Source organism: Microtus oregoni, unplaced genomic scaffold (assembly GCF_018167655.1).
Source record: "Microtus oregoni isolate MIOR12 unplaced genomic scaffold, Mior012 000006F_ref0000085, whole genome shotgun sequence".
Classification (NCBI taxonomy): Eukaryota; Metazoa; Chordata; class Mammalia; order Rodentia; family Cricetidae; genus Microtus; species Microtus oregoni.
The window spans coordinates 5,093,194-5,119,713 of NW_024543065.1; the positions used below are offsets into that span (position 1 = coordinate 5,093,194).

General features: G+C 38.5%; 1 protein-coding gene across 1 annotated transcript in view; it reads right to left on the bottom strand.

Moving 5' to 3' along the window:
- Eya4 (EYA transcriptional coactivator and phosphatase 4) overlaps nt 1-25,356 on the bottom strand; it is a 51,487-nt gene extending 26,131 nt beyond the window's left edge. The window contains exons 1-7 of the mRNA XM_041653890.1: nt 25,313-25,356; nt 23,837-23,979; nt 23,583-23,726; nt 22,203-22,282; nt 18,043-18,226; nt 5,814-5,947; nt 4,449-4,532 (exon numbers count right to left, since the gene is read on the bottom strand). Of these exons, the coding sequence (XP_041509824.1) occupies nt 4,449-4,532; nt 5,814-5,947; nt 18,043-18,226; nt 22,203-22,282; nt 23,583-23,726; nt 23,837-23,939 (729 nt within the window). The 5' untranslated portion in view covers nt 23,940-23,979; nt 25,313-25,356. The remainder of the gene's footprint in view (nt 1-4,448; nt 4,533-5,813; nt 5,948-18,042; nt 18,227-22,202; nt 22,283-23,582; nt 23,727-23,836; nt 23,980-25,312) is intronic.
- Between the last annotated feature and the right edge of the window lie 1,164 nt (nt 25,357-26,520).

Here is a 26,520-nt window from a genome sequence, read left to right on the forward strand (position 1 = left end):
CAGTACCAAACTGAAGGAGGATAGAGACTTAAGACCAGGTCAGAAAGACAAGTTCTGGCTAGTTTTGCCACCTGTAAAATATGTTGTACACCATCAAATGTGCAGAGCAGAGGTGAGAGCTAAGTAGGCAATGCACGGAAGAGAATGTACTTATGGAATGGAAACACAGTGTCAGAGGTCAAAGACAACACCTGCTAAAAGTTCCGGGTCTGGGAGAAAGATGGAGGCAGGCAGGTTGATAGGTGTGATAATGTCAGGGTTTGGTTTAGGCACAGTTCAGGTACACATGTCTACTACTTCAGGTTCAATGTATTTTATGCCATGCAGCACCATGATGCCCTAAGCATCATGAGAGCAAATCTTGACCTTCTGCAACTCTGAAAGCATCTGTTTCCAGTTACTTATCATTTGGGGGAAAGAGAGTGCATTGCTACTTAAATGTATTTGACTTGATAAATAGAGTCTTCTGTTCATAGCTAAGTGCCATTGATATATTTACATGACCTCATTTAAACCATCTAATAACTCCAGCAAGGAAGACAATCACCTTAAGTTCTTTTTAAGTTTTAAGTTCAAAACCACTTATTTATTTTGAGACAGGGTCTTGCTATGTATCTTAGGCTGGCCTGGGACCCACTAAGTCCAGACTGACCTTGAGGAACTTACTGTATAGTCCAGGCTGGCCTTGAAGTTACACTCTTCCTACCTCGGTCTTTTGGGTATTAAGATTACCAGTGCATACCACCATGCCACTATAATCACCTTCTGATAAAGAAGTTGCCTTGGAGGTTAAATGATTTGTCATGCTTATCCAGGTCCAGGGCATCTGGTTTAGATCAGCTGATGACTCATTGAAAGATGTATTCAGAGCAAGTCTCATCCTCTGTAAGCTCATCTTGGGTGACCAAAAGTAACAGAAGAGGGCCCTTGCTTTGTGGGGATCATGAGAAATCTCTCATCCCTCACCAATTCCTTCCAGCTGGAGTAGCCCTATTCTTATGTATTTTGTATAATGACACTCTGAGGGATAGGTGTATCATATGCAAAAAGAATAAACTCCACTTCAAACCTGGAAAATCATCAATTACATCAAGTTGGGCATTAGAAACTTGGCAGTGCCTCTTGAGAGATTTGTCAGTGGTGTACCGCTGTGGAAAATGCCCTGAGATCTTGGATTCAGTGTTGCTCTTAGAGTCAGTCAATTTGTGAGTCAACTGAGGAAAGTCAGTTGAACTTCCCTGCCGTTCTATGGCATTTTTGTTTGAAGGAGGAGAGGTGTTTGTTTGGCTCATGGTTTCAAAGGTTTCAGTCCATAATCACTTGACCTCATGCACTGGACAAGAGAGTAGTGGCACTGTATTTTGATGGGACAGTTCTTATCACTGAGGATGGGAGACTTTGGAGCTTTATATGAGCTCCAAAGGTATTCTCCTATTGACATAGTTCTGCTTGTTATGCCCTTCTGCCTAAAGGTTCTATAACCTCTCAGAATGGAGCTAGTGTCTGGGGGAACAAGAATTCAGGACGTGAGCTCATGGGGATCACTGGCGTGAGCCACATCATAACAACATTGGTTGGTGTTTCTGTTGCTGTAGCAGAGTATCTGAGATGGGGTAACTGAGAAAGAAAAGCAGATTTTAGCTGAAGGTTGTGGGAGTCTGGATGTCTAAGGCCTGGTGATGGTGTTAGCATTACATTCCAGTGAGGTGCTATGTGGTTTCAACTAATGACAGAAAATAGAAGTGCAAATAAAAGGGTGGACAAGGATCCATGGCCATAAGAACTCACTGGGTAGGGTCGGGACTCATGAGGCTATCATCACTTTATTCAGGCATCTCATTTGGTGGGAGAAATGAAAAACAATAGATTTCATAGCCCACTAGTCACAGAATTTTGATTTTGCATTCCAGATTTATCACAATAATTTAGTTATAAATTGTGATCATGTTTTAATTACAATCTCATCTAGATATGTTATGAACTGAATGTTTGTGCCCCCTTAAAATTTATATGTTGAGGGCTGGAGAGATGGCTTAGTGGTTAAGAGCACTGACTGCTCTTCCAGAGGTCCTGAGTTCAATTCCCAGCAACCACATGGTGGCTCAAAACCACCTATAATGAGATCTGGTGCCCTCTTCTGGCCTACAGGCAGGATACTGTATAAACAAACAAACAAACAAATCTTAAAAAAAATTTATATGTTGAATTCCTAACCTCCAATATGGGAACATGAAAGAGAAAAATTTGGTTACAGGAATGGCACACTCCAACAAGAACTTGTTGTCTTCCTCTGTGTTCCCCAAAGTTTGGGAGAGCAAGAAGGTCACCCTGACCAGAATTAAACCTTATACTCTGAACTTTGAGAAAAACTCTATTGAACTTGGAGAAAGAAATTGAAATCAGCCAGTCTGAGGTGCTGTGTTACAGCAGCCTGAGCTCACCCATATACTTATAAAACATTATCTAGGAGCATGAAAAAGGAAATAAAAGTCAATAAATATGAGAGGCAAATGTGTGTGCATATTTATTTTACTATTCCACATGTTCTTTCCTTATCCCAGACATATCTATGTACATATCCTGCTTTGGAGCCAACTCTTTTATGTATTATGGAAATAATCCCTGAAAGTATAGTTGAAGACAACTATGCCAAATGATTATAGTGATAAAAAGGGACTAAGATATTTTCTGGTAAATAGTTGTTAAAAAATAACTACCTTTTGTATTTACTAAGAAAAGAAAAACAAAGGACAATATAGATTACCCAAGTTAAAATATACAAAGATACACTTGATACTAGAAAGACAGCTCAGCGGTTAAGGGCACTTCCTGCTCTTTCAGAGGACCTGGGTTCAGTTCCCAACACTGATATTACTCTTGTAATTCTAGCTTCAGAGTCTGACACTTTCTTCTGGCTTTCATGGTCACATGAATGCATGTACACATGAACATACAAATACACACATATAAATAAAAAATGAGATAAAAAGACACACTTGAATGCAGTCCATCATATATTTTCTAGAAGATAAAAATATAACAATTGCTAAAATTATCATGCTGATAGGACATAAGGATCCACCAACTAATTGTCATGCTGTAAAGGAATGGCGAGGCATTTCTGTAGGTGTGACTCTAATAAGTAAAAGAACCAAAGCTAAACACATTTTAATACAGGAGTGGAAATTCGGCCAACATTTTCTTGCCTGAATCTGCTGAGGTCAAATTGTACTGACATAGTAAAGCAAGTGAAGATGTAAGCATCCATGTTTCCATCAGAACAGCCTCCTGTGGACATGTCAGTCCAGAGGACAGAACTCACATAGGCATGATGGTGTTTTTAGAAATTCATTACAGAAGCAGTAGCAAGAGAGAAAGGCAGAGGGGTGGTGAGCCCTTCTGTAAGTGAAGGGGTGTGGTCCCCAAATATGTGAGGGTAAGATCTTTGGCCTTGAGATAGAAAACTCAAGATTCCTGTAAAGATGTAAAGGCAAGCCCCTCTAGGATCAGGTCTCTTGCCAACCCTAAAGTGGTTCCCTTAACTAAGAATTGTGGTTCCGTGCTCCCCTGTCCCAGGTGCCCAAGCTGAGGTCCCCAGTTAGTTCCTTGGGCAGTTGAGAATAGGGAACCTGAAATGACCCTATCCTTGAGCAATACTGACGAATATCTTGCATATCATCATAGAACCTTCATCTGGTGATGGATGGAGATAGAGACAGAGACCCACACTGGAGCACGGGACTGAGCTCCCAAAGTCCCAATGAGGAGCAGAAGGAGGGAGAACATGAGCAAAGAAGTCGGGACCACGAGGGATGCACCCACCCACTGAGACAGTGGAGCTGATCTATTGAGAGCTCACCAAGACCAGCTGGACTGTGACTGAAAAAGCATGGGATAAAACTGGACTCTCTGAACATGGCGAACTATGAGGGCTGATGAGACGCAAAGGACAATGGCACGGGGGTTTGATCCTACGTAATATGATGGCTTTGTGGGAGCCCAGCCAGTTTGGATGTTCACCTTCCTAGATATGGACGGAGGTGGGAGGTCCTAGGTCTTACCACAGGGCAGAAAACCCTGACTGCTCTTTGGACTGGAGAGGGAGGGGGAAAGGAGTGGGGGGAGGGGGAGAAGGGTGGGAGGAGGGGGCGTAGGGGAGGAGGAGGGGGAGGGAAATGGGAGGCTGGGAGGAGGTGGAAACTTGTTTTTTTTTTTCTCCATTTCTCAATAAAAAAAAAAACACTGGAAAAAAAAAAAAGATGTAAAGGCAACTCCCAATTAGCTCTGCCGAGTTGCCAGTATACATTTGAGAACAAGAAGTTACCACAAAGGGATGACTATTCTAAGACTTGACAAGACGAGTGAAAATAACGTATTTTAAAGCAGACCTTGATTCTTTTAACTAGCTAAGTTTTGAACTCTTCCTGGAATAACTCTTGATTTCTTACCTTGCCATACTTCTGTGCGTAAGAGCCAGTGAGGAGAGAGTGGAAGACAATGATGGTTTCATCCAAGTCCCAGACGAATACACGCTGAGGAGAAATGGCCAGTGTCAGCACAGTTATGGTTGAAGGACACAGGACTTTATAGTTGGAAAATGTTCTTGCTATAAGCAGCCTTGAGTAGTCTATAACAAATCACCCCTTCCATTATTTATTCATTTGTCATTTGCCAAGTCTGACTGTCGGAGAACCTGGCGACGTGGGTGATAGAACTTATCAAAAGCTTAATGATCAGGTGTCCTGACTGGAATGAATACAAACAACATTTGATCACAGTTACCGTGAAAAAGATAAATTCTGGCTGTATGATTAGAAGGGGGTCTAATGTTGATATATTTTATAGTTTTAGACCTCCATGGATTCATTACAGTTTGAAATAGAAGACATCAAATATTTCCAAAACAGTCTATGAATAGCATCTAAATAGCAACTGTAAAATGCTGACCCTTGTGTCATATAGGATGGTGAATGTGTTGTTTGGCCTGGCAGGACTTATAAGAGATCTCAAAGGACTCAACAAATTTAGGAGATTTCACCCAGATACTATGGGTTTGACTCTGGAAGGGAATCTGGAGTTTGGACCACACTGAATTACACTCCACAATTGCAGGATGGTGAAGCCCTGGGATGGGTCACTATTTCTGCCCTGCCACCTGCCAACTCGGATCTCTAGCTGTCATTTATCATGTCACCAACCAGGCTTCAGAATGCATCTCATCTCTCGAGTATAGCCATATAAATCTTTCAGAAAGAGGCACAATATCTGCTGTTTGATTTGAGGTACAACTGGAATTTTTTAATTCAGTTAAAATATGTAGCTGTGTAATTGTGTAGCATTATAGTAAATGAGAGTTTCTCAGTGTTTTATGATAGAAACTCAACTTGCTCACAAAAAGCTCACAAATGGAAAAATACAGTAAAAGCCCACAAAATCAATAGATATTCATTAACAAGATTTTTTCTTTCTACACAGATTGCTTTTATCTTCTTAAAAATCTGTTTTCTTGGGATATTATTCCACAAATAATAGCTTTATTTTTAGCCTTTTTAAAATCAGGTTAGATCAACAGATGAAATTATGTTGGTATTCAACTTTCAAAGTTCTCTTGCCTTTGACATTACTGTTTTAAATTTTGGTATTATAGTAGACAAATATCCCCAAATTCAAACTGATAAAGTAGCTACGACAAAGCAGGTCCATTCAATTTATGATACATATTTTAATTTGGAAATGTACTAGGCTCTAAAGTATGGATGATACCACTTAGTAAAATTGAGTATCTTATGTTCCTCAGAGATAAGCAAGCATACCTCCAGGTCACTGTCCGGAGGTGGTGAGGGGTTGTTTTTCCGGCCTCTTCCTCGAGACTTTGACCCAGAACTTCTACATGTTCTGTCATCGAGGTCTTTGATTGGTGTGGAGGGGCTCTGCACCGTATCAAACTCTCCTATAAACAAAAGGATTGTGTCAGGAAGAGCTGCTTACTTTTAGAACAATTACACGTCTTCATTATTACTTCACAAGTTCCTACACACGAGTGACCTCTTTATCACAAAAAATATAGTTCGTATATGTAAAGTTGTAATTTAGTCAACAAATTGTATAGTCATATAAACTCCTCATAGAAATCTGAATGCCTTTAATATACCATATACATTCAGCTTCCTGTCTGTACTTTCATCTCCATTTTATCTGTATTTTCATCGAGTCTCACCTCCATTTGGGTCTCATTTCAGAGAACATGATGTCTTCTGGATCAACCCACGCTTCCCCCACAAACATGCCTTCCCAACCCCACCTCTTACTGAATCTGCCCCCTCACTTCTTTCCTGTCTGATCTTCCCTTTACCTGGGCCACTTGCAAATTTAAATCTTCTTCTTGACCACAAATTTCTATCGAGCCATGCTTTGCTTACTATTTTCTTATTCAAAGGAAACTTCTTAAGACAATGATTCGTACTAGTGCTACTCAGTAGAAATAAATGAAAGTCCCAAGATTGATTACAAAATTTTAAATTTCTAGCAGTTACATTTCAAGGCAAAAAGAGACCCATAAAATGAACTCAACATATAAAATGTTAGCTCAATATAAACAACATATCATTTTGGCATGTTATTGATAAATAAAATTAGCAAGAAAATTTTTACCATTATTACTTTTATTACAATTTTTGAAATATTGTGCTTATTACAATCATTTCAATGTGTGGTATATGTGTTGGAAGTGCTTAGTAGCCATAAATGGACAGAAGTCACACAACTATATAATACAATTCCTTCCACTGATTGATATCTAACTTACTAAAATTTAATTTCAGATCACCAAAACATGAATACACATACTTTACCAAGAGTCCCGAATAACCAACAGCTTGTCAAATTCAATATACAGGCTCAGTCCTTATCTTTCCAGACAGGAGATATCGTTGATGCTATTCAACATACCTGCCTAGAGTTAGTATTTGTTAAATGACAGCCTGTGGATTGTTAGTTCTGGCCTTCCTCTCAAATGTCTTTCTACCTAGGAGTCACAGACTTATCCTGTCGTGCTCAGGGCATGGTATCTAGGAGGTCTGACATTCCTACTCTACACATTCTGCATGGTGTAAGCTTCTCATATGCTAATGCCGCTCTAAGTGAGAACCCAGAGCAAGTCACTCCCTCCACTCAGTCAGCATGTGAAGTCTCAGATACTTTATCTAATTGACTTCTGTATGTCTACAGGTTCCTAAAATCCAGACTCATGTAAAATTAGTGACCATGAATCTTGGGAAGCAGGCAGCACTGCCAAGGCCAGCATTAAGATAAACTGAACTACATAAGGCACAGTGTAACGGGTCATCTAGACTTGCAATAGCACTTCAAGGATTTCACTCAGTTTCACTGGACCTCAGTTTCAGTATATATTGAATTCTGGATAAGAAGCTTTTTAAAATTATTGAAGATGAATCAGAATTGTATTTAATTTAAACCATATGTGGAAAATGAAAATCTCTTTAACTTAAATTAAATTTAACTTACATTAAATTTAAATGATGTGTTTATAAACAAAGAGTAATATGATGATCTTAATTTATCATTAAATTTAAAATAAAATTTAGTATGATAAATCACAGGGCATTAAGTAATTCTGAACAAATGGCACACAGTGCATGGCTTTCCGGAGACACAGTAATCATTACAGAACGAACCTCTTATCATTTCTTTTGATAACGACATTTTATTTGGGAAGAATTGCATGGTACAAGATCAGAAATATATCTTAGCTATCTTTCCCCATAAATAGAAGGGGGAAGAGAGGAGATAGAGGGACCACGAAGAGGGGCAACTAAAACTAAGGGTCATTTGAGGAGTCATATGGCAACCTAATAAAGTAGAAACTTCTCAAAATGTATACATATATGAAGATTATCTAAATAAAGTTGCCAATAAGAGGGGAGACAGAGCCCCTATTGGGTATCTTTCATCACGAAATGAAGTTTCCAGTGTTGGGAATGGGGTGCATGTAATCAAGTTGTTTGACAAAGAGGTCTCCATGGAAACCCCCAAACAACCCTGGCTATTGCTGAGACTATTGGTGGCCCTATTGCTGAAGACTGCATCTACACAACTAACTGAACGTGGAGAAGTTGAGCTTGTGCCTACCTACTCACTAATGTCTATTGTACTGGAAGGTATTCTGCATGTTGTTAAAGGAGAACCCAGCTACAAACCCTTTGATCTACAAAGGTGATCTGCATGTAAGGTGCGCTAATGCCACAGTGGCAGAAACCAACCAATATTTGATTGTATTTAAGACCCCGCCCTATGAGAGAGAACCCATTCTTGACACTGCTTGTAGGAACCTAGCACAAAAAAGACTCCTAATGATATTCTGTTATACTTATAGACCAACATCTTGCTCAGTCATCATCAAAGAAGCTTCCTCCTGTAATAGATGAAATAAATACAGAGACCCACAGCCGGATAACGTGCAGAGTGTGAGAGACCTTTAGACATTCAAACCGAAACAGGATGCCTCCATCAAATACTTCCATGTAGGGCCCATGAACCTTCTCAAAAACAAGGTGGAAAGGGTGTAAAAGCAAGAAGGGATGGAGGGTACCCAGAAAACAAGGCTTTCAAGACATACCAGGGCTGGTGTGTGACCTCACACAGACTGTGATAGCATCTACAGGGCCTGCACAGGTCTGGGCCAGATGGAGTCCTAGAGCTGAGAGGGGAAGTGGACACAGTCCCCATCCCTAACACATACGCTATCTCCAATGACAAACTATTTGCAAATGAAAGATAGTTTTCTCTAACGGAATCTTACCACTAGGTATACAAACACACTTAAGGGCAGGTCCCATGCTCAGCGGTACATGACCAGCACAAAACCAACTCAATGGTTTAGAGGTTTGTTTTTTTTTTCTTCTCATAATGTTTTGTTTATGCTTGCCTTCATTCCTTCCTTTTTACCATTTCTTAAATTCTATTCAGGTTTGTTTCATACTATTTGGGCGAAGTACCTATTTGTTTTCTAATGAGAAAGAGTAAGAAAGGGTGTGGATTTGGGTGAGTGGGGAGAATCTGGGAGGAGTTGGGGAAAGGGAAACCACAATCAGGATACATTTAATGAAAAATATATTTTCAACAATGAGGACTACTGAGAACTCAAGAACAATGGCAATGGATTTTTGATCCTACTGCACGCACTGGCTTTGTGGGAGCCTAGGCAGTTTGGATGCTCAACTTACTAGACCTGGATGGAGGTGGGGGTTCCTTGGACTTCCCACAGGACAGGGAACCCTGATTGCTTTTCGGGCTGGGGGGGGACCTAATTGGGGGGAGGGGGAGGGAAATGGGAGGCGGTGGCGGGGAAGAGACAGAAATCTTTAATAATTAAATAAATTTAAAAAAAGAAAAAATAAACTAAGAATATAAAAATAGTCTTAATATAAATGTCATTGTCTCTCAAAATATTGCTAGTAGAGATCACTGTACCTCTTCCACTATCATGACTGACAGGAGGGACATCCAAACAAAAATATTTTAAGCACAAGTTTAGATATTGCTTTATCTTGCGGAAACTTAAGTTTCAACTTATTCAGATAGACATTAGAAATTTGAATGCATAGTAACCTTTAAGTGAAACCACATGAACCATTTCCTTTCCTCCACTCTTACAGTGAAACCATAATTTCCTTAGGTTATTAAATCATGCAAATCAAATGCCTTCCTTTAAATAACATGAGTCAAATTAATTCTTACTTTAAAATTTTATTTTTATTTATGTGTATTCATGTGAGTATGGGTATGTCCACATACACTTGTGTCCAGGAAAGTCAGAAGATGACATCAGATGCCCCAAGCTGAAGTAACAGCTGTTTGTGAGCCACCAGACATGGATGAGTACTGGGAACCAAACTCAGGTTGGTCTGCAGGAACAGAGAGTGCTCTTAACCACTGAGTCATCTTTCTAACCATAAACTGACTGTTACTTTAAAAGCAAGATTAAACAGAATTCTTTTGGGGTGTCATTTATAAAACCTTTCTTTTTGCACACATGCACACACCCAGACACACACACACACACACACACACACACATTGTTCTTGTTTATTCATTTTTTGTGTGTGTTTTTGAGAAAAGGTATTATGTTAGTATCAAATTTCCTGTGTAGTTAAAGGTGACACTGAACCCCAGATCCTCTTGCTTTTTCTCCCCAAGTGCTGGAATAACAGGTGTACCTGTGACCCTTGGCTTTATAATTTTTTGTAGGTCAATTTTTAAAGTGTTATTTTCAGAAAAGTAGCTTTTTATTTTGGTAGCAGTGTAAGAGTTGAAAGAAGAGAAAATTGCAAACTTCCAGTCATGGTCTGAAGTTGCAGGCAGGGTAGCTGGTGGCAGGCTGGGTTCATACTGAAGGAATTTAACAGAAAGAAGCCAGCCATTTAAATCTGATACTCAGCAACTATCACAGTGTTGAAGGGAAAATGGGATCACAGGAAGTGTGTGGGTTTCTAGGCCCAGGAGAATCTCTTCCCATTGATTCTCTGCCAGTTTAGTTAAGGATCTTCAAAGTATTTTAAGGATACGGAGGAAATAAATAAACAAGTGTTTTCTTGAGAGTAAAACAGGCCTTTGGAAGAAAACTGCAAAGTATGGCCCCATTTTAATTAAACTCTTAGTTTGAGCACACAGTGCCTTTTTAAAAGAAGTATATAAACACGTTTTTGGCTTGATTCCCAGCTCATTATGTTGGTGAGAACTCGGAGCAATTGTTTGTTCTTTTTTTAATTTGTCTAGAAATCCCTCAAGCAAATCTGCATACTTCATCCTTTCTGCCAATTGCCATTTAGGTCAGGAACACTGTTAAGGAGTTATAAACAAAACTCAATAATGTGCTGACTGTGTGCAAGTGAGCTCTCTCCCCACATGGGTATCTAGTTACACTCAGCACTGGCATTGCTGGGTAAGGGGAGACACATAACCATCTTGCATAGACACGGGTCTTCAGAATGGAAGTATCGACTCAATACTCCACTAGCAATGGTGGATGTACATGTGTGTATTTGTGTGTGTGTGTGTGTGTGAGAGAGAGAGAGAGAGAGAAAGAGACACACAGAGACAGAGTCAAAGACACACATACACAGAGAGACAGGAAGAGAGAAATAAAGTTCACCCTAACACAGAACTTACGTCCTTATTACTATCTTGTAATTATGGAAAAACTGGTGACATGATATACATAGGGTCCATGATATACACCGGCAACAATCAGCTGGTATTTGTTGGTGTTGATGTGACTCCAGAATTTTTGCTTTAACTGCTAGGCTCATATTTATTCTCCCAAACAGCACCAGAGTCTACTGATCAAGAAAGTCCTTTAACAACCCACCAGAATGAAAGAAAATATTGGGAAGTCACACATCTGACATTCCTGAAATATATAAGGAAGCCAAACCACCCAGTGGTAAGACAACAAAATAACCTGACTGAAACAAGAAGTAAGGGGCCTGAGAGGACGTTTCCCAAAAGGATATATAGAAGGTCAGTCAGTATATGAGAAAGATATACAATGAGAGACATGCAAATTCAAACTGTATATTCAAGCTCACGTTTGTCAAGGTGTCTATCACCAAAGAGGAGAAAAAGTTTTAAGAGTTGGACTTAATGTGGACAAAAAGGCCCCTGTGACTGTGCCATTAAGAGGCAGCATAGAAGTGCCTCAAAAATCAAAAACAGATTGCATGAATGACCTAGCAATTCTGCTAAGATATATCTGCCCCCAGGTTATTAAAAAATAATTTTAAATACATTTTTATTAAAAAAGAAATACATCCCTTTCCTCCCTCCAGCCCCCTCTATCTTTTCCAATCCCTCTCTCAAACTGATAGTCTCTTTATTCTTATTGTTGCTACATATATGTACATATATGTATGCAAAATTATATAAATAGAACTTGCTGGGTCCATTTTTTTTGTTGTCTGTGAATGTATGGTTTCAGGCCTGACCACTCTGTGTTGGGATCAATAAAGCAGCTCATCTCACAGGGAAGTGAATTCTCCAACCCAAGAAACGGGGTCAACCGAAGTATCAAGACATAGATTTATGGATGAAGAAAGTAACACAGACAGACAGACAGACAGAAAGACACACACACACATAGATAGAGAGAGAGAAACAGGCATATATATAGACACAGAGAAAGAGAGACAAACAAACATACATACACAGACAGACACATATACACACACAAAGACAGACACAGACACACAGATACACACACACACACACACACACACTATTAAACTTCAAAGGTGAGAGAAATCCTTCCTTTTTGTGACATCACAGATGGCACCAAAGGTCATTAGACTAAGTGATGTAAGTTAGGAACATAAAGAGGAAAATTACAAGGGCTCATTCATAAATGGAGTATGAAAAACTTGCTCCCCTAGAACCAGAGTGCTGAATGGTGGTTACCAGAGTGAGTTTGGGAGTGGGGCGGGTAAAGGGGGAAATGTCAGGAAAGGGATACCATATTTGTAGGGTAACTTGAAGGCATTTATTGCAGAGTGTAGAAAGCTAGTTACAATGTATTACAGCTTTGAAAATTGCTGGGCTAACAGTTTTTCGCTTGGGTGATTGATCGTAACCACAGAAGCAGAGCAAACAAAGTATTGCATGTATCAGTCATCTGTATGTAGTCATGTTATTTCACTGTGTGTGTAAATTCAAAACATTACTTTTTTAAAAAATATGGTCAAGGTTTTTAATTGCAATTTAAAAACTTCCAAAGACATCATCTAAAGATTTAACTGTTGTATATGAGAGAAGAGGCCTAAACAGTCAGGGCAAAAGTTTCCAAAAAGTGAAAGCCCTTCCTGTGGATAGCACAGGCCCTGACAGTGAACATAATGTCCCTTCACAAGTAGACTGACCTCTGTAACGTTTCAATGTGCTGTTCTCTCTCCCAACTCTTTACTAAAGGGTAAAGCCAGGACCGAGAACATAAGGGTCACTGAACACTCATGAATACTGCTTTAGAGTTGCTGATCCTGATGTCTCTGCCAGTTTCATAAGGGTGCAATCCATGGCAAATGTAGAAATTAAAAGGTTCTCTCCACTTACACCATCTTGCCCGTATCATGGAGAAGATGTCGCACTCTGCTTCGTGAAGTTAGTTAAGGGCTGTTAAGTCATGCCCGAGAAGCTAGCTTCCTTTCTGAGTGGAAAGGGCTTTATCAGGTCCTTCATTCACCTTGAGCACTTATTAAGTTCAGTTAACTAATGCCCCACAGTGTTTTTTTGAGATCATATAGTCAAGGATAACATTGTTACACATTATTAAACACACTTCTTAATTTTTAAATGTTTAAAAGACTTGCAAGGGGGAACTGTAAAAATATCTTTCCTCTTCAATGCTAACTTTCAGAATGCAAATCAAAACCATCAATTTACCTCAGATAAACTTCATTTTAAGTACAGAGAATGATCTTTGTAAGGACACTGAACTAGAAATGTCTGCTTTTAATCAGCATGGTAGTGTATCTCTAAACCCATTGTCAAACCACCTAATAAGGTAAAATAAATAATTGAATGCTATTTGCAATTTCTAAATAACATCAGTCATTACCAGTTGCCTTGGGCTTTTCTAGGTGATTGAATAATTATCCCATAATCAGTACAGTAATGAAGAACTGCCCTTTGTAAGGTCTGGATATTTAGCTCCAACTTTATTTCATTAGGGTTATCTGTAAATCAGAACAAGCAGCTGTCCCTTATTGAATATAAGGATAAGGTATGTTTCTATTTTAAACATGGAAGTCCACCGTGAATGCTCTTTAAAAAATTGTGGACCTAATTGTCAGGTCTGCTCTGTAAGCCCAGAGATGCACAATCAGTTAATGGGGAATTCTTTTCCTGCCCTGGAACTAAAGCCATCAGATTTCACCATTAATAAAGAAAAAGCCTCTGGTTATGAATTTATTTGCTTTCTGGATGCATGCCAGTTCTGAAAAGGCTAAAATCAAAGTGAAGTCTTTGAGAGAAGACTTTGAGAGATCACAGAATTTCTCGAGAATCACACGTGCGACAATAGTAGTTACTAGATGAAATGAGTTCTTTGTAAATCCAGCACAAGTCTGACAAGATCTGAAAAAGTTGCCAAACTGTATTTGTTAACAAGAGCAACCACTAGAGGAATAAGAAATGCTGCGTTCTAACAGTGTGTGCAGCAATATCTCACTGGACTATGTCCCCTTCCCAGGCCACCAAGTAGTATGAGCACTTGCCTGCATTCAGTATTTTCTTTTCTTCCTCCTTTCTTTTTAAAATAATCTTATTTTACATGCCAATCTCTCTCCCTCCCATCTTTCTGCTCTTCCCCACCTTCTTCCTACCCCCATGCCCCATCCACTTCTCAGAGAGGGTGAGGCCTTCCATGGGGAGTCAACAAAGTCTGTCACATCACTTGAGGAAGGACCAAGGGGCTCCTCCACCTGTATCTAGGCTGAGCAAGGTATCCATCCCTAAGGAATGGGCTCCAAAGAGCCAGTTCATGCACTGCTCTTTGGCTCCACAAAGTGCCCAGGTCACATAGCTGTCACCCACATTGAGAGGGCCTAGTTTGGTTTTATGCAGGTTCCCCAGCTGTCAGTCCAAAGTCAGTCAGCTCCTACTACTTCAAATCAGCTGACTCTGTGGGTATCACCGTCATGGTCCCTTTGCTCATGACAATGCTAACAAAAGAAATATTCTTTGTATTGGGAATGGTGGAGAAACTTGGTTGTGATTAGATAGAAATTTGAATAAAATCAAATTTGAACTAGAATTGTATACCTCACATAGCATACTGAGTGTGCAAGGAGTTTTCATTCATGGTAGCTGTAGTCTGGTCAGTTCAGATGCACCTACATCATCCTGTCTGTCTCTGAACCCCGATGAGAAGCTTTTCTATGATTCTGTCCCCATGCATTCTCAGTGGGGAAATCTCTCTGATGCTATTGAACAATGAGGCAAGCATCGTTTTGTCTACAGTATCCCTACTACTTGCTAAACATGGATTCTGACAAGTGTTTTAACTAAGGCCGGATCGTTGATAAAATGAAAGAAGACAGAGGCAGCTTTGAAACATATGACTAAGGCTGGGATTAACAAGTGAGGTTCCTAGGGCAGAAAGCTGAATGATCTTGAGATCAATCATTTACTTAGATTTGGGGTCCCAGCTGCTTCAACGGCCCCAGCTTGGCATTGACTTTGCCTGTGGTACCATGCTCAGCGAGGCAGAGAATGGAGAAAAGCCTGAACAGAAGATTTAAGAGAAACAGGGGCCTGGAAATCAAGATGAGCTGTGTAGTCATAAAAGGGAAAATGTAAGAGGAAAAGGAAGACATAAACTGTAATGCAGGGTCACCAAAGACAAACTGCACTGTCTAAAACCCTTTTGCTGGGTCCAAAGCTAGAAATGATATATTGGGATCAGCGAGACAGCTCAGTTGGGAAAGGGCCTTGCTGCCAGATCTGATGACCTCAGTTTGATTTTTCTGGATCGATGTGGTGGAGAGAACTGACTCCTTAAGGTGTCTTCCCAGATCAACATGCATGTTGTGGTTGTGTGCATGGGCATGCTTATCTGAATGTGCATGCATACATACCTGTACACATAAACACACAACAGACAATAATTGTAATGATAAAAAGATAAGAGATGATACAGTATCTCTCTTTAGCCACAAAGAATACCATGATGCTACATTGACCCTGGAAGGCATTAAAAATGCTAAACCACATATCATGTTTTTTTTTTCTATGCATACATTTCCATGATAAAGTTTAATTTGTAAGTCAGGCACAATGAGAGACAGTAATTAAAAATAAAATAGAAACTATTTAACAATAGTTTGTTGTTTAAAAAACATTTCAATTTTGTTGTTTTTCTATTTAATATTTTTGACTTCAGTTGTGTATGTTTAACCAAGATGACAAAAGCAAGGATGGATGGTGGATTGCTACAGTATCCCAAACACAGAAGCAAAATTAATTAATGTGGTCATTTCACAAATTCAGGCTATAAGCATATTTCGACTGTTACTGACATAAGAGGGAGCCTTCATTCATTGTTGTTTCATTGTATCCAAAATGGTTTACTTCTTAATCTTTCGCTAAGTATTTGAGATTTTCCCTCCTCCCATGCATTGCTAATTGCTTGCATGCTTTCTTATTCAAACTCAAGCTATTTATATGCAAAGTTCTTGTCACTGATGAAATGCTGTTTTCTAGCACATGGTTGGGGCCAGAGACTAAGTAAATAACTGCTTGACTGATAAAATTAGATTGTCTTGGTCTCACTGCTAGAAATATTTTACAGAATTTTGACCACATTTCTCTGTGTTTTCCCTTCCCAACTGGATAAAACAAAAGAAAACAGAACAAAAAAGCAGAAAAGAAGTTGAAAAAAAAAACACTCAAGTTAGAAATATAAACTTTAAACTCATTAAGATTTATAAAATAGCATCGATTCTGGTGTTGGAGAGATGGCTCTGTAGTTAAGAGCATTGACTGCTCTCACAGAGAACCCGAGTTTGATTTTCAGCGCCCACATGGCTGCTCACTAAGGTCCCAGGATATCCAATGCCCTCTTCTGACCACTACAGGTACTGCATGTATGCTGTGCAGACAAAATTGCTTAAAAAACACATACATAAAAAAAAAGTTAAGAAAGATCAATCTCATATTTTATTTGCCTTTTGAAAATTCTTTATATATACTAGATTAGAAGTTTTGTATCAGATATGTGTTTTAGAAAAATTTTGTCTGCAATTGTAGCCTGTCTTTTGGTTCTATAACAGTGTCTTTCAATGAGAAACTCTTAATTTTATTAAATCCAATTTATTATTCCTTTGCTTTTAAGGGTTGTCTATAACCCTTATAATTTTATAATTTTTAGGATTGTTTAGTTATAATTTTATAAAACTTAGTAATAATTTTAAGGATTGTTTATAATATCCAAGAAAATGTTTGTTTTCCCAGGATCACAAAGATTTCCTGCATATTTTTCTTCTAAAATTTTTTTACCCAAAGGGTTATGATTTACTTTGATTTTTCTACAAAAATATGAATTGTGATTCTTCTTTTGTACAGAGATTTTCAGTTTTTCAGTGACCGTTTGTGGAAAACCACTAGAATTTCTCTACACAACTTTCACCAACCATTTCTCAGGGCGGGCTTGATCCCGGGTTCTCCATTTTCTCTCTCTACTCCGATCATGTATGTATGCTTTGATCATCACTGTAGACCACAGATTATTGCACCTTGCAAGTCCTAAGATTAGGCAATGCCATTCTTCAAACTTAGTTCACATTTTCAAAAAAATATTGTATATTCCAATTCCTTTACTTTTTCCTAATAATTTTAGAATCATCTTGGTAACTCCTCCAGGACAATTGAATGGAGCTTTGATGGGAAAGATGCTCAGTGCTGGTCTAGCTAGCTTTAAAGTCTGGTAGCAAACACAATTCTAACAAGAGGACAGCTGGCTTCAGATTAAAAAAAGAAAGAAAGAAAGAAAAAAATTCGCAATGAACTTTACTATTCACTGATCAGGAAAAGATATTAAACTTCCTACCACTGATCCTTCAAATCCTAGGAATGTAGGAATGTTGATGGTTAGAGTTCTGGTGCCTTACAAGGTAAAGGAGTTATACAGTCCCCCCACCCCTGCAAAAAGGAAGCCCCCCCCCCCCAAGCACTCAAGAGATAATATTGCAGCTGCTCTTTGCTGTCAGGTTTGCATGGAATAAAGAATGGCTCTGGCAAAAGATTCACTCACCCATATTGATATTCTTACACACATAATTATTTTGAGGTTAAAATCTCCTGTCTGCCTCGCAACTCAAAAGGGAATTTCTGAAATGCCTAGGAGCCTCGTCTTATGCAGTAGGCTAAAACTCATTAATCATCGGCGTGACTGTCTGGCAGTTTTCAGGCGTGTCTCTGCAAGGCTCATTTTCTTCCATGTTATTAGGTAGCGCAGGATATTTTGAAATATTTCACTGGGGTGAAGATCTTTACCTGGCTGGCTAGTCAGACCTGGGAGAGCTTCCTGCAGCTGGTAAGTTGAGGCTGACGATGATGTGCCATCGGCTGCGTTGTTGGATGCCATATATGCCCCATAGGTGGATGCCGAGTAATACTGAGCATATTGGTTTTGGCCAAAGGCTGTGTAGGATGGGTAATCCTGAAACAAAAAATAAGGTATGAGGATATAGAAGAGCAATCACCATCTAGCGCAGTCCAAGCAAGCAAGCAAACACCATCACTACGGCAACGAAACGATTAGTGTGCAGCTCTAATTGCTTTCCAATCCATGGCTTGGAGTTGATGCTAATGAGAGGAACCTATCTGAGCATCTCACAAATGCAGCAGCAATTAATTTCTCTATTAGGCTTGCAAACTAGTTCTAAAACATGAATATGAATCTGGCTGAAGTTTGTTTATGCTTCATTTCACCCCCTATAATGACTAATATATTGCTTCATGCCACTAGTGTGATGCACTGAAAAGGGAGAGGTCATATTCGTAAATCAGTTCGTATTCATTTCGTTCATTTTTACACATTGCCCAACAACACCGGCAAGCAGGTGTTGTGTCTACTTCTGTCTTCTACATAGACCTAAATACATATATTTTTTTTTAAGTTTTATTCCTCTTCTAAGTCTTGTTTTTTTTTATTTGATCTTGTCCAGCATTTTCAAGTAAATAAACTAATTTTCTCGCCACCACAAGCAACCTGCTACCTGAGGCTTTACTTAGTCTTCAGTGAAGTTTTTCAAAACGTTTAGTTTTGCTCCTTTGTTGCACGTAAAAAAAGGAAAGCATTGAACCAACTCCCCTGACCTGTTTTCCATTAAAAAAAAGAACCTTAAAATGATGAAAAATGATCCTCCAATAGCCTTTTACATATTAAGATGATGAGTAAAGACTCGTGATAAATGGTGTTTAATATATCTAGCATGGTTTAGCCAAAAAATGTTATCAGTGATGACAAATTCTTGGTCAGGATGAAGATCCCCTGTTGTGATAAGTTCTGAAGGGAACAAAGATCCATATTTGATGTCATTTCCAAAAACGAAAAATTCTCCATATAACGAAACACATGTATTACCAGGAAGCCTTAAGTAATATGACAGAAAATGAAATTCTATTAGCCTGTTCACCTCAGGATCTGATGTTCCCCCTCCCGTTCTGTGAGCCAAGTAGAAAACTTCAATACGTGAACAAAGAAGTTTTTATCAACACTTCTTAAAGTGAAACAGGTATGACAAACAAAGAAGAAATGCTGACTTTGGGCCATGGCATTGTTCTAAGACTTTAAATGGACTTGCTCACTTGCCACTCAGAGCCTTGTCTATGGAACTTTGACAGCCATTTTTACATCAAAAACTGCTAAGGCACAGAACTTGAAGAGACTTTCAGCCTGGTGACCCAGCTCATGTGTTTCTAGGGTGGAGCTACAGCCTGGGAAGTCAACTCTAGCATCTGTGTGTCATAGCTCTGCCAGCCTGCCTCTGGCCTCACCAGAAAAGGATGCTGCACACCAGGAAATGTGGTAGTGGCCTTTGGAGAAGGTGATATATTTTTTTCATTCAGATGTATCTCCAATATCCCTCCTCCTCTTATTTCTACTCTTACCACCTTTATCTAAGCATCCTTTATTTCCTGTTGATGCTATGGCACTCATTTTTCTAATTTGTCTCATTTTCATTTCTAAGCACAAATAATAAGATATTTTCCTATTCAAAAGCACGAGCATCTTCCCAGTGGTCCTAGACTCCCAACTTACTGGAGCTTACAAGGTCCTACGCGGCCGGTAGTCTACTCCACCCATGAAGAAGCTGACAGGACCTTATGTGATTGCATCTAGTTTATCATTTTCTGTGGTGTTTCTCTACGTTCTCGTAACGGGAGATCTGGGCTCCAGTCTTCCTCCAGTTCAATGGCACACGGACCCTCGCTGTCTTGCCTCCCTGTGACTTCTTGTCCTTGCTTGTTACCTCATTCTGATGAATCCTAACCTAGTTATGGCTCCCATAGGAAAGGCTTGAACAATCCTCTCCTGTGCAACGTTAGCTTTCTAGGAACGTTTTAGCAGGGTCTTTGGTCTCCTTGCTAGTTTGCTGTCTACTTCGCTCTGTAGACTGATCGTTCCATGAGGCAGGCAGGAAGTTTATCTAGTCACACCACTGTCTCACGTCCCTAAGTGTACAGACCTCCCTAAATTTCTCAGATACAGAACATTTTTGAAAATGATAAAACGGTATTCAATCCTTGATCCAAAATACAGTTATAGTCTACACAGGTCCACCAAAATCCTCAAACAGATGATTTAGATCTGTTTGTGATCGAAAGTTTGTGAAGCTTTCTTCTGCTTTATATATTGTTTTTGTATCTTCCCAGGAATAGGAGAGTAGGGTTTCCTTTATGATGCTTTTTGTCAAGTGTGAATCTCAGTGGTTAGAGCATCTAGTCTACCTTCCGTCTGTGTTGAATCTTTTCTGTTTCTTCAGCAGGACTATCCACTTTCAGAGAACAGAAAATAAAGATTTAATTATTTTTTAACTTTAAGTGCCTAGTCAAAAACATGATACATATCAAGAGCTCAATAAATGTCTGCTGTAAATTAACAAGTAAATTCTAACTAGTGGAAGTCATCACGTTTTTTTTTTCTTCTTTTCTTTTTCTTTTTAGAAAGTATAGTGCTATAAGGTACTTTTAAATTAATGACAATTTATAATGTTTCTATGACTCTACAATTTTATTACATAGCATTTTAAACTAAGTTTCCTTTGAGCCTTTCGTTATGATACTAAACTACAAGAAGGCAACAATAGAATTCTTGTTATTAAATCTAAAAAGGAAGCTTTTGTGAAATATCTTACATTTTAAAATGTATAAAAACAAAGTAATTGGACCACAGTAAAGGAGTACATTGTTTGTCTAGAAATCAGCTTCCTTTCCGTCTCAGTTATTCTGAACACAGTCGAGAATCAGGAAGCAAGGACACAGTTCCGGAGTGCCCACAGTATCGGCGCTCTGTTCAAGGATGTTCATGTGGGAACATTGACTCTCATCCCATATGTAATCCTATCATCCTTATTTTAAAACTCATGAGAACGTGAGCAAAACACGATGAGGAGAAGAGTTAAGGGTCACTAGAGGCAGGCTCAGTAACCACAGAGAAAAGTAAACCTGTCAGGAAGGTGGGGAAATCAAACATTTTTAAAAGAAATACAGATCTAATTAATAAAAAATTAAAAGCCACCAGCATTTCTGCAGGCTTTTTATTTAGTTGCTGCTGCTATGTTTTAGAATCCTGTCTGAGAATGTATGCCATAATCTTACAATTGATTCTAGTTCAATGAGTTAAGTAATGTTACATTAAATGAGCAATTTCTACCAAGGAAAATAAAACTGTCTACTATAGCTTGAGATAAAAACATGCATTATTTCTCATGATAACATGACAGATGATGAAAATGACTATAACTCGGGTGTTTAATGAGCAATCTTCTAATATTCAACACATCTAAGTCATTGAGAATAAAAACTACCCAATAGTTTTGAATAGGTATTTTTTTTTACTCTGTTGAATTAAAATCTTAGTTTTAAATAAAAAAAAATCATATACATTTACAAGGCAACCTACAATAACTAAGTTCAAAATATACATATATGGTATTCTTAATGAATCAATAAAATTGTAGTTATAGAATCTCTCCTTAGACTTCCCAAGGGAAGAGCTCCCTAACTGTGCATTCATATATAATATATATGCAAGTAATGTTATACACACTGAGCAGGTTGTATTTATATATGTAAGATTATATATCAAAAATCAAGGAAAAATAGACCATAAATTTGAGAGAAAGCAGAAGAGGAGCTTATGGGAGTGGTTAGTGATTAAAAAGGAAAGTAATATTTTAATTTCAAAAATTAAAATAAACCTAAAAGTTTTTAAAAATAAATTTTAAAAGACCATTTCCAAGAACTCAAGAAAGGTAGATAGAGACAGGATTCTTCAATCTCTGCATAAAAATAAATAAAGGAATTACAGACAGTTGTAAATTATAAACAACTATAAATTATAAATAAATAAAACCTTCTAAAATCTAGAACAGAAATTCCAAAAAGTGTAAATAGAAAAACTACAGTACCTGTTGGGAGCCACTGAAATTTGTTGAATTGGAAACGGAATTATTTGCATAAATGGTAGATGATGGTGCGAAACTGGAGCCTAGAGGAAAGAAAATGCACTTTAGCAGTTCCCATATTTGTGCGGCTGTAAAAGGGAATGAAATTCAGTCACTCATGGCAGTGTGGATGGGGGCAGAGGACACTGTGTCCAGTGAAGGAAGCCAAGCACAGAAAGATGAATGAAACATACATTTTCATCATGGAGAGGTCTGCAGGATAGAGATGTTAGTTCGTAGCTGCAGCTAACTCAAGAAGAAAGTGTTGATGTTGGAATGCACCTTGGCTGAGAGTAACATGGGTTGCAAGAATGGATTCTTAATGTTTCACCAGAAATCAATTATGAAAGCTTGGTACACATGCACATACAGAGTTACCCTGACTTCTACATTATATATTATATTAAAATATTTGTCAAAATAACACTTCCATACTCAAGAAATAGGTAAAATTTCCAAGTGTAAATTAGAAAATATTCTATTTAATCAATAACTTCTTGTGAAATGTTTAAAAATATGTCACTTTGTAGAATTTAGTGGGAGAAACATTTCTCAAATTTTGTTGTGCTGTTACTGAAATTTGAAATTGAGAGATCTGAAAGAAGATTTATGAAATTCTTGGCCCCTTCTAACAGCTGGCAAAGGTTTCTGAAAGAACCTGCTGTGGGATAATCCTTCTGTACACTGTGAATATGTATTATTCTCATTGGTTGATAATAAAGTAGATTTGGCCTATAGCAAAGCAGAATAAAGCTAGGTTGGAAAGCCAAACTGAAAATCCAAAGAGAACAATGGGTAGAGTCAAGAGAGAAACCAGGGAGTTGCCTAAGAAGAAAGATGCTAGAGAACTGGAAAAGCCACGGACCACGTGCCAATAGAAATGGGTTAATTAAAATGTAAGAGCTAGTTAGTAATAAGCCTGAGCTATATTCCAAACATTTTGTAATTAATATAAGCATATGTATGTTTATTTGAGACCAGATGGTGGGAAAAAAGGAAAAACTCTGCTTTCATTTACCTGAAGAGCTGCCTCCCCAGCCCTGTACCATGAATCACTTCAGAACATTGACAGAGAAAAGACATCAGACCTCTGAATGCCTGGCCTGGTGGCTTTCAGGTGGCCTTCATTTCCTGCCCAAGCTTAACCTGAAATGCTCTATTGAGTTCTGTCTCTCTACCTGGATCCAGCAATTTTCTTCAGGCTTCTGCCCAGCTAATTGTGTGTTCTTAGGAAATTGTATGAACCATGGTGAGACTAAAACCATCTTGGTAACTGTAGTTACACAGTAACATTTAAGGAATCTATGTTTTTTTCAGGAACATGTTTTATGCCTGGCTACTTACCTGGCATTTGGTAAGAGTAAGGTGTCTGGCCCGGTTGTGGGGTAGAAAACCCAGGGCTGTAACTGAGGCAGCCACTCTGTAATGGAGACTGAGTTTGGGAAAGCCCACTTTCTGTCTTGATGGCTGGCAACATCACACCAAGATCTGTTTAGAAAACACACAAGCAAATCACTTGTTTAGTAAGAGAATCTCCTTCTGCGCCTGGACTTTGACTAGTATGTTAAGCCATCTACCAGTCAACAGTGATTACCTACCATAAGCAGGCAGGCTGTAGGTCTGTCCTGTCTGTGAGTAGGCTGTGTAGACAGCTGGCTGCTGCATCCCCGAATACTGAGTCTGGCCTGCATAGGCCGACATCGTTTGAGCTGCTGGTGTAGAAAGAATGTGTGGATAGGGCCTAAATATCAGAAAAATAGCATTACTGTGGCACAATGACTGCATATTAAATCAGACAGCTTTGATTCGGTGAGACCCTGTAACACCAAGGAAGCAAATCCCCCTCCATATCCCCGACTTATCAGAAATGAATAAAAGCTGAGAGACAGCGAATAAATGCTTAAAAAGGAGCCTTGGCTTTGATGCCAGCCAGCCTGATGACCTGAGGAAGGAATTCAAAGGCTTGCAGGCGAGGTAGCAGCTCTAAAACAAGCAACTGTGTTGAGACAGCATAGAGTGCCTCTATATCATCATTTCTTGCTCATGTCTACACCAGCACACCATTTAAAAACCCCACCAAGTATTCACTACTCAGATGGAAGTTTAGAAAGAAGGATGCACCTTTCCATAAAGAAATGAAATGCCATTCCCTTTGTCGGGTTCATTTTATACAGTGTTCCCGACTGGAATCCAGTTCTTGGCCTATACTTAAAGCATCCTGGATGTGGAGTAGCATAATGTTGCATTTTCATATGCATGCATAGGAAAGCTAGAATTTTGGCATAGCTGACAAACAGATGAGTTCTGATGTAAGCCCATTAATTCAATTTAGCTCAACTTGAAATCTCTTTTTGTCCTGCCCTCAAAACAGATGATTATACCAGTTATAAAAACAACATAATACTCTCAGAAGTATGTTTGCCATAATTTGGACTCTAAGAAAATATTTCAGTGATCAACTAGATTATGAAATATTAATGTTTGGGTAAAATTTGATTTCTATATATTTTCTTGTATAGCCAATCACTGTTTAATTTTCCTTAAAATGAGTATAAGCTTATTTTAAAAGTCAAATTCAGTGCATATTTATATTTAAATTTTCCAATATATTTCAAGTTCTATCCTTTTAATTAGTATCAAACAAAGATAGTTACTTATTTTCAAGATAGCGTACAAAATCATTTTTTGTACTAAACATTTGAAGCAAATACCTTGTGTAGCTGAAAAGTCCCCATTTTTCAACAAATTCAAACTTGTGCATGAAATGCTTCAAATTTAAAAGTTAATAATATTCAAGTGTTCTGGTTTGAAAGATTTTGAAGCTTTTTCTACTTGTTTTACACACAGCATGAAAACATAGAGATGACAGGAATTATCCATACGTATGTGATATTTCTATTTTGAATTCGTGCAATGTAGACTCTTTCATGTCTAATCTAACTTTGCATCTCTCATGCTTCAATAGTTATATGCATAAATGTTTTCAATATAAAGTTGCCATATTATATAGGTACAAATGAACACATGTAATTTCAGAAACATCCCTAGCAAAACGGAATGTGCTGGGCACTTACTTGGAGGGATACAGCTGTGGGGAATACTGGTGCGCTGATCTGGGGCTGTAACCACTACTCGTTATTACTGTAAGACACAAAAAGACAGTACACGAAGCATCGTTTCGTGAACACATCTTCACTAGTGAGTACATAACCTACTTCAGGAGATTGTGGATTAAATATGCAATTCTTAAAGTTCATTCACTTCCTCAAATTCACTGCATAAAGAAGCAGTTGGTTAGGCACCATCTTCATTTTAAAGTGTTTCAAGTTTTGTTACAAGAGTATGGAGTGCCCATTCCTCCCACAAACACTCCCTTAGTCTTCCATTTTCTCAGGTCAGTGTGTGCTCTTTCTATTCAGATAGCTTATTGGCAAATGCCTTTGGTTACACAGTAAACTTTCATGGTACAAAAGTCAATGTTTTAAATGGGAAAACTTAACATTTTTACACCAAATACAATCTTGATATACTGACTCCATATTTATTCTAATTAAAATAGACATTAAGAAGTTTGAGGTTCAAACTGTCATTCCTCAACTGTAGAATTCCACGATTTCCAATTTCCTTCTGTCCTATCAGTCAGGTGGGTGTTTAAAAATGCACAGTCAAAATGTTCTTGTAGTAAGAATGTGCACTAAGAGCATGGGTTATAATCCAATGTGTTTTGCGTGGTGTAAAATGTGTATCAATTTTATTTTCAAGCCTGTTTTGAACCATCAACAATAATATTTGTTGGAGAAGAGCTTAGGAGGGAAAGCCAGGTGATTTTAATATTTCATTCAAATTTGCACCCCACAGTGGAATCTTTCCAAAAGTTTAGAAGTCTTTCTCCCCTTTAGCCATCTGCCATGACTATGACAGATGTACTGCACATATATGGCTTCGAATATGTTGAACCAGTTCCCTCAGAGCCGGTCCGTACTGGGCGAGCACACAGAGTGTCTTTATTAGGCCATCTGCTGTTCATTCACATCTCAAAAAGATTAAAGTAGTACACAACCCAGTGCTGGCATGAGTTTAGTCTAATCAATCATAGTTAAACTTCAAAGTACTCCACCCTTTCTGAGTTGCTCCTATGAATGCTGGAGCTAAACTTTTAGACTGGCAAAGAGTGACAAATAGGCTTATGTTGCTGACTGCTTCATGCAATATGATACAGTCCTACGTCCAAGTGCTATCAAGTGCCCTTGTGAGCTCCACAGACATGAATGCAATGTGCTTC